This window comes from Benincasa hispida, unplaced genomic scaffold (genome assembly GCF_027475165.1).
Source record: "Benincasa hispida cultivar pf3 unplaced genomic scaffold, pf3_genome.v1.1 HicScf191, whole genome shotgun sequence".
NCBI classification, from domain to species: domain Eukaryota; kingdom Viridiplantae; phylum Streptophyta; class Magnoliopsida; order Cucurbitales; family Cucurbitaceae; genus Benincasa; species Benincasa hispida.
In genome coordinates, this window is record NW_028326263.1 from 21,261 (window position 1) to 30,024 (window position 8,764).

Consider the following 8,764-nt stretch of genomic DNA (forward strand, 5'->3'; position numbering starts at 1 on the left):
GTGATTGGACTATTGGGTCAGAAAGATAGGTGGAATGCAGGATGCAGTGGGGTATTTTTCATCTTTAATTACCACTATTTACTAAAGGACAAAAATGCCCCTAGTAATTCGTTTACCAAGAGAATAAAAAAACATAGAAAAAGAAAAATAAAAATAAAAAGTTTAACCCCAAGGCTTATAAATAAACTCCAATGTTGCACTTTAAAATCAGAGTCCAGAAAGAACAAGAAGAACAAGAAAGACAGAGAGAGCCTCGATGACGAGGAAGAAGGTGAAGTTGGTTTGGATTGCAAGCGATAATGCAAGAAAAGCCAGTTTCAAGAAACGAAGGCTCGGATTGTTAAAGAAAGTAAGTGAACTCACCATTCTCTGCGGTGTTTTCGCCTTTGCTGTCGTTAATGGCCCCGACGAGGACCATCCCGTCATTTGGCCATCTCTCTCCGTCGCTCAACACCTCTACCATCACTTTCTCAACCTTCCGGAAGTCGAACGCCAGAAGAAAATGACGAATCAAAAGACATATCTCAAGGAATGTACCACCAAAGCTCAAGATATGCTAAAGAAACTCATCAAGAAGAATCAAGAACTCGAACTCGATCTTCTCATGCATCAATTGCATCAAGGTCATCATATTTCCCAACTCACCAATGGGGAATTACTCGCATTGTTCTGGATGGTCGGAGAGAGAATAAGAGACTGCCAAAAACGAATCGAGTATCATCAACAGGTTCATCGTCTTCCTCCTCCTCCTACTGAATTTGTTCCTTCTAACTCTCATCTGCTTGAAATAGGGAGCAATGAGATGGATCTTGTTGATAATGGAAGGAATTTGATGGATCAATGGTTTATTGATATGGTGATGAATTAGAATGATAAAATTGGGGGAAATAGTAGCAATATGGCAGGGGAGTTAGGGTTTGTTCAATCGGAAGTGAATATGGGCGATTTGATGAATGGAGAAAATTTGATGGTGGGAATCAGCGAATTAGGCGGAATGGAAACGATTATTGTTCAAGGAGATGGCGATGAGAACATTTTGTTATCGGAGTGGAATTTTGGGGTAAATGACAATTCTGGAATGTGTGAGATTGAGAAGCTTGTGAACGACATTAATGGCGTTGGTGTTGAGGCTACTGTTAGTCATATGGATTTCACTCACCAAGCGGATTTTGGAATCGGTGGTGACGTCAATGGTGGAGACCCTATGAGGAGTCTATATTCCGATGTCTGCTACTACGGTGACAGTGGTGGTGTAAGGATTGATGTGAATGATGATGCAGAGATGTTGCTTCAAGTATTGTTTGAAAGTGAAATAAGCTGCAACAATGGAAATGGAAATGGAAATAAAATTCAACATGGAAATGGAAATGAGAATCAGAATAATGAAGGTGAAGACGTTAAAGATGATCTTCTAAGTAAGGAATTTGGGAGTTACTCCAATTTTCTCTCTCTCTTTCTCTCTCTCTATATAAAAATATTATGATGGTATGAATTATGATCTAGTGTCTAAAGAAAATAGAATAATGTGTTAGTTTCTTATGAGTAGTTAAAATCTAGTTCTCATTTTTAAGTGTGGATTAATTGAAATATTTTAGTAGTCTACTTAAGCATTTTTTAGAGATTAAAAAAAAAATATATGATCATCATGGCTAATGATCACTATTTTAGTATTTGTCCAGATAATTCTGTATCAAGTTTGTATAAGTTAATTGAGTGAAGTTTAAATTGTCTCTTTTTATAAGAATTTAAATATCTGATTTTTCATATATTATTGATATATACTTATTTAGTGAATTCGAAAATTCGATTTTCAATCTCGCGCAATTTTTTTATAATATTTGGAATGGAAGAATAGAACGGCTTCGAATGTATGAACTAGGTTTATTTTAATAAAATTATAAATGTTTTTATTATTATTATTATTATTATTATTATTATTATTGTAACTCCCACAATGGTCTCGCATGCATGCAATTATAGAAGATGGTGAAACGTGAGTACATGAGGGTGGCAATATTTTGGATAATTATTCTCTTTTGGCTTATTCTTGGAATTTAAGGAATATTCTTTTTAAATAATAATGGGTATATTTTTTTTAGGAATAATAATGGGTATTTGAACCATAGAACATATTTGAAATCTTATAAACATATTATTAAAAAATGAGAAAGACTGATATTTTAAATTAATCTCATTTTGAGGTATATCTCGTCTTGTTTTGGGAGTAAAGAGAGACAATAATGATACGAAACAAAATTTAGTAATTATTTGAGAATATTTGTTGGTTAGCCATGTATTATTTTTACTATGTCTATTAATATTAGAATTCAACTCTTTACCTAAGAAATATGCAAACAATTGTAGAAAAGAAATTACGAATCATTAGGCTTAATTTTTAAAAATAAAAAATCAAATGGTTACCAAATGAAGTATTAGTCTCTTTTGATTTTAATATATAACAAACACTTATTTTTATATTTTTAATTTTGCAACAATTTAGTCCATATACACTTTCAAATTTTTAACAATTGTACAGGGCAGGGACTACGTCATGACAAATGTTAAAATACATATACTAAATTGTTACATAAAAAAATTGATGACTAAGACCTCATTTGATAATCATTTAGTTTTTTTTTTAAAAAAAAAAATAAGCCTATAGTTCTTCCACCTCTAACTTTTTAATTTGTTATCTACTTTTTCTTTGTGTTTTAAAAAATCAAGCCACATTTTGAAAACTAAAAAAATAGTTTTAAAAGCTTGTTTTTCTTTTTAGAATTCCGCTAAAAAATCAATTCTTGTACTTGAGAAAGATGCAAATGATTGTAAGAAATCAAGATGAAATATGTTAATTGTCAAAAAACCAAAACCAAAAAACAAAACGATTACGAAATGAGACCTAATTTATTACAAAATAAAAAATATAGAGAGAGAGATGTTGAGGCTTAGTTTAAAGTTGTAGCTTCTAAAATAATTTCTCGTGATTGTAGTTCTAAAAAACAATTGTAAAATGAAGAAAATTAGTAGTAATTGATAAATTTTAATTTTAAACATGAAAAAGTATGTTACATTTTTTGGATAAATAATAGTAAATTGTCGTGATGGATAATAATGCCTAAATTAAATAGACCTATTTTCAAAATTTATATATTTTTTTTTATAATTATTTCGGGAGCATTTAGGACAAGGGTTATCATCAAAATATAATAACCACCTCTTACTACAAGAAAATTAAATCAAAACCTCCAATTAACTACAATCAACACTATTTCAAAACCCGCATTTGCTACAGTATTTACTATTTACTACAACTTTTACTATTTTACATTCATCATTTTGTTTATCATTTGCTACAGTATTTACTATTTTCTTCTCAAACTAAAATAGTTTACATCTCAGACACATACTTTTATAACCTAAACTAAAATAATCTATATCCAAAGACAAACTATCATAACCCAACTATAACAACCTAGAACTATAATAACTAGTTTATATTCCCAAACGCCTCCTTAGATGTTATATCATATATGTTGAAAACTTAAATTTATATATTCTTTGCTCTAAATTTCTTTAAAGAAAAAATATAAGATTATTTTTTAAATATAGGAGAAATATGTGCTATTATGTAAAGAAAAAAATGATAGCATTGCACTAACCAATTTAAAATTTTATGATATAGATATTCACTGCATAAGGAATATACTAAATATACAAAATAAATCTTAATCTATAAATAATAATATTGAAATTTTGCTTAAAAGTTGGTCGCAAAAAAATTTTTAAAACAAGAGAAAAAATCATCTTTTGAAGAGTGTCCAATGGGGCATAAACAAATCAATTTAGACTCTCAACTAAAACTTCTTTTGAAAAGTGTCCATGCATCAAGTTTAATCATCTATTTTATTAATTCAACATCTCGAAAAGTCTACACACATATAAGAATGAAATGTATCAACAATTTTCAAATGTAATCTTAATAAAGGGTCTAAATAATTGATTCACTTATAATAATTTAAAGATAAATTTAAAAAAGAATTATATAATTTTTACAATATTTTTCAAACCAAATCTAAAAAAAAAATGATAAATCGATAAATTTATGAAAATTCAAGATTTAAATAGGTATAATTTAAAATGAAAATTTCTGAAAAATGGATTAAAGATAACATGATCTCACATGTTTCTTGAATAGCCCTCACGTACATATGTATAGATTTAAAAATCTTCCACGTGGTCTGTCATGCATGCAATTCCGGAAACTGGTGAGACGTGAGACTGTGAGAGTTGTATTGTAATATTTTGGATTTAATTATTCTTCTTTTGGCTTATTCTTCAAAAGAATTTGAGAAATATTTTTTTAAAATAATAATATGGGGTGATTTGAAATTATCATATATATATTAAAGTTGTGGATTGATGTTGTTTTACTTTATTTGGAAGAGAAAATAATGGTATGAAACAAAATTTAATAATTATTAAGAAAAAACTTAACGATTATCTGTGTATTATCCTTCCTATGTTTATTAATATTGAAATATATCATAAATAGTTTATAATATGTATTATTTTCATTGACAATAATGATATGATATTTGAATAATTGACCTTCTAAACAAGTCAAAAATGATGTAAGTTACATATCTAGTACGTCGGTTTTCAAAGATACGATAAGAACATTGATTTCATGATTTCATGATATTCAGATGTCACATGCAGAACACGACATCATACTATAATAGAATATGTTTAATCAGATTTCCAGGAGTGACATCGATAAAAATAGTAACCCAAAAACTAACAACTCAGAGTATTCACACTCTTAAAAGTTAAAACAAATATTCTTAATCATGAATATTTATAGAAAGTAACAATTTAGTCTCTTGATCTTTAGTGTGTAACAATTTAGGGTGTATTTGGGGCAAAGATTATCCTAAGATTATAATAACCACCTTTTACTACAGTAAATACTATTTTGTATTCCCGAATTAGTTACCGTCAATATTATTTTAAAACCCTCATTTGTTATAGTATTTACTATTTGTTATGGCTTTTACTATTTTACATTCATCATCTTTTTATTCATTGCTACAGTGTTTACTATTTCCTTCTCAAATTAAAATAGTTTACACTTCAAACACATACTATTATAACCCAAACTAAAATAATCTATACCCCAAACACAAACTATTATAACTTAACTATAATAACCTAGTACTATAATAATTAACTATTTTCCCCAAACGTCCCTTAGTCTATACACTTTAAAATACATAACGATTCTTCAAGATACAGATGATATCATTACAAATTTCCAAATACAAGTACTAAATTATTATAAAACTAAAAATATAGAGAAAAAATCATGAGGTGTTTTCAAATAAAGGAAAATGGACCAACTTATTTATAAATATAACAAAACATTACTATTTATCAATGATAGACGGCGAGATTGATGTCCATCGTGATCTGTCGTCCATTGATAGATGTCTATCGTGATCTAATATTTTGTTATACTAAAAATATTTTCAACAATTTTACCATTTAAAATAATTACCCTTAAATCCATTACCCACTAAAATTTATCGATTAAATTATTACTTTCATAAAACTGACTATCGTTTAATTGAGATAAAATATCTACCTCAAAATTTACGAAATGAAAGGAATCATATTACAAATCTCAGTACATTTCATCACTAAAGAAGAGAAGATATTTTAACCTTTGGTACTCATAGCCTTAAAATTATAAAAGATTAATGGCAATAAGAACAAAAGAAAAAGAGAAATATGACACCGTAACCATAACAATAATTCAATGCAAACTCGTAATCCCCATTTCACACCTAATATAATATATAAATATATATTTTTGGCATATTAAATAATAATAAAGTTTGTTTTTAGTCAAAATGACAAATCATAATGATATAGTAATATCTAATTTTGGGTTAATTGCTATATAACTACTCCTACTATTCCAGATTTTCCTTTTTGACAACTCATCTTCATTCACCAATCACAATTCTAATGTTGCCTCACAAAAATATGAATTTTTATTTCGAAAATAAATTTAAAGTTCATTTTTTTATAACTTTGTAGGGTTTGAATTTTGTATAGCTTTTGTGATATATTCTATTTCTTTTTCTTTTTTTTTTTTTTTTTCAAGTAAGGTTTTGGTAGATTTAATGATTTCTCTAAAGGATTTTAATTAGATAGGCTACACAACTTTTGCATATAATTAATCATGAAATATAGGTTTTGGTTAATAATTATTTTGTTTTATTTTTGGACTTTGAAAATTGTGTTTGTTTTCCTCCTAATCTTTCTTACAGTAATTTTTCATCCCATCCTTAAAAAAATTTTTGCATTCAAGCCAACTTTGTGTAGCTTACTTTATCATCCGACTATAATTTGCCAAAATGAACATAGCTCAAAATACAAAGATGTTTTGTATTATCAAGAACAAAAAAGAAGAATCGACTCCCCTACTACATATATTGTAAAAAAAAAAAAAACCATAAAAACCATACTTTGTCACACGATCAACTCTTTTCATATATACATATATATACACTTGGGTGCATCCCGTGTTGTACTCATTTTTGTACAACTCACTCAAGTATCATACTGATACAACTTTTCTAATCATATGGTAAACTATGATTGGACTATTGGGTGGCTACAGAAAGATAAGTGGAATGCAGAATGCAGTAGTGTATTTTTCATCTTTAATTACCATTGGTTACTAAAGGACAAAAATGCCCCTAGTCATTCATTTACCAAGAGAATAGAAAAACTGAGAAAAATAAAAATAAAAATAAAAATTTTATTCTAAAAAACTGACAAAACTGCCCCAAGACATATCTCAAGGAACGAGCCACCAAAGTTTAAAATATGCTAAAGAAACTCATCAAGAAGAATCAAGAACTCGAACTCAATCTTCTGATGAATCAATTGCATCAAGATCGTAATATTTCCCAACTCACCAATGGGGAACTGCTCGCACTGTTCTGGATGGTCGGAGAGAGAATAAGAAACTGCCGAAAATGAATCGAGTATCATCAACAGGTTCATCGTCTTCCTCCTCCTCCTACTGAATTTGTTCCTTCTAACTCTCATCTGCTTGAAATATGGAGCAATGAGATGGATCTAGTTGATAATGGAAGGAATTTGATGGATCAATGGTTTATTGATATGGTGATGAATTCGAATGATAAAATTGGGGGAAGTAGTAGCAATATGGCAGGGGAGTTAGGGTTTGTTCAATTGGAAGTGAATATGGGCGATTTGATGAGTGGAGGAAATTCAATGGTGGGAATCGACGATTTGTTCTGGATGGTCGGAGAACGGAAAGGAAACGATTATTGTTGAAGGAGATGGAGATGAGAACATTTTGTTATCGGAGTGGAATTTTGGGGTAAATGACAATTCTAGAATGAGTGAGATTGAGAAGTTTGTGAACAATATTAATGGCGTTAGTGTTGAGGCTATTGTTAGTCATATGGATTTCACTCACCAAGTGGTTTTTAGAATCGGTGGTGACCGATGGGGACCCTATGGGGAGTCTGTTTTCCGATGGCTGCTACTACGACAACGGTGGTAGTGTAGAGATTGATGTAAATGATGATGCAGAAATGTTGCTTCAAGGATTGTTTGAAATTAGAATAAGCTGCAACAATGGAAATAGAAATGGAAATGGAAATGAGAATCAAAATAATGAAGGTGAAGACGTTGAAGATGATCTTCTAAGTAAGGAATTTCAAAACAACTTTACTCCATGATTGCTTCTTCTTAATTAAGCTCTAAATAATGGAGGAATTTGGGGTTTACTCCAATTTTCTCTCTCTATATATATAAAAAAATATTATGATGGTATGAATTATGATCTAGTGTCTAAAGAAAATAGAATAATGTGTTGGTTTCTTATGAGTAGTTAAAATCTAGTTCTCTTTTTTAAGTGTGGATTAATCGAAATATTTGGAGTAGTCTACTTAAGCATTTTCTAGAGATTTAAAAAAAGTATGATCATCATGGCTAATGATCACTATTTTAGTATTTGTCTAGATAATTCTGTATCAAGTTTGTCTATGTTAATTGAGTGAAGTTTAAATCATCTCTTTTTTATAAGAATTTAAATATCTGATTTTTCATATATTATTGATATATACTTATTTAGTGAATTCGAAAATTCAATTTTCGATCTCTCCCAATTTTTTTATAATATCTGGAATGGAGGAATAGAACATTTGGCTTCGAATTCATGAACTAGGTTTATTTTAATAAAATTATAAATGTTTCTATTGTTGTTGTTATTATTATTGTTGTTGTTGTTGTTGTTGTTGTTATTGTTGTAACTCCCACAATGGTCTCGCATGCATGCAATTGCAGAAGATGGTGAAACGTGAGTACATGAGGGTGGCAATATTTTGGATAATTATTCTTCTTTTGGCTTATTCTTGGAATTTGAGGAATATTCTTTTTAAATAATAATGGGTATTTGAATCATAGAACAAATGTGAAATCTAATAATAAACATATTATTAAAAAATAGAATGACTGATTTTTTAAATTAATCTCATTTTAAGGTATATCTCGTCTTGTTTTGTGAGTAAAAACAGACAATGATGATACGAAGCAAAATTTAGTAATTATTTGAGAATATTTGTTGGTTACTCGTGTGTTATTTTTACTATGTCTATTAATATAAAATATATTATTAATAATTACAAGTATGTCTTACGTTTGATTGATAACGAATTAG

The 8,764-nt window shown here is 28.9% G+C and overlaps 1 protein-coding gene across 1 annotated transcript; it reads left to right on the top strand.

Annotated features, from left to right (window-relative positions):
• Positions 1 to 256: 256 nt before the first annotated feature.
• On the top strand, positions 257 to 868 carry LOC150030468 (agamous-like MADS-box protein AGL80). Its single transcript, XM_090309694.1, has one exon. It carries the CDS (start codon positions 257 to 259, stop codon positions 866 to 868), a length of 612 nt encoding a protein of 203 aa, XP_090165820.1.
• The last annotated feature ends 7,896 nt before the right edge of the window (positions 869 to 8,764 follow it).

Excerpts from the sequence above, each read along its gene's own strand:
- LOC150030468 (XM_090309694.1), top strand. The coding sequence starts at position 257 with ATGACGAGGAAGAAGGTGAAGTTGGTTTGGATTGCAAGCGATAATGCA.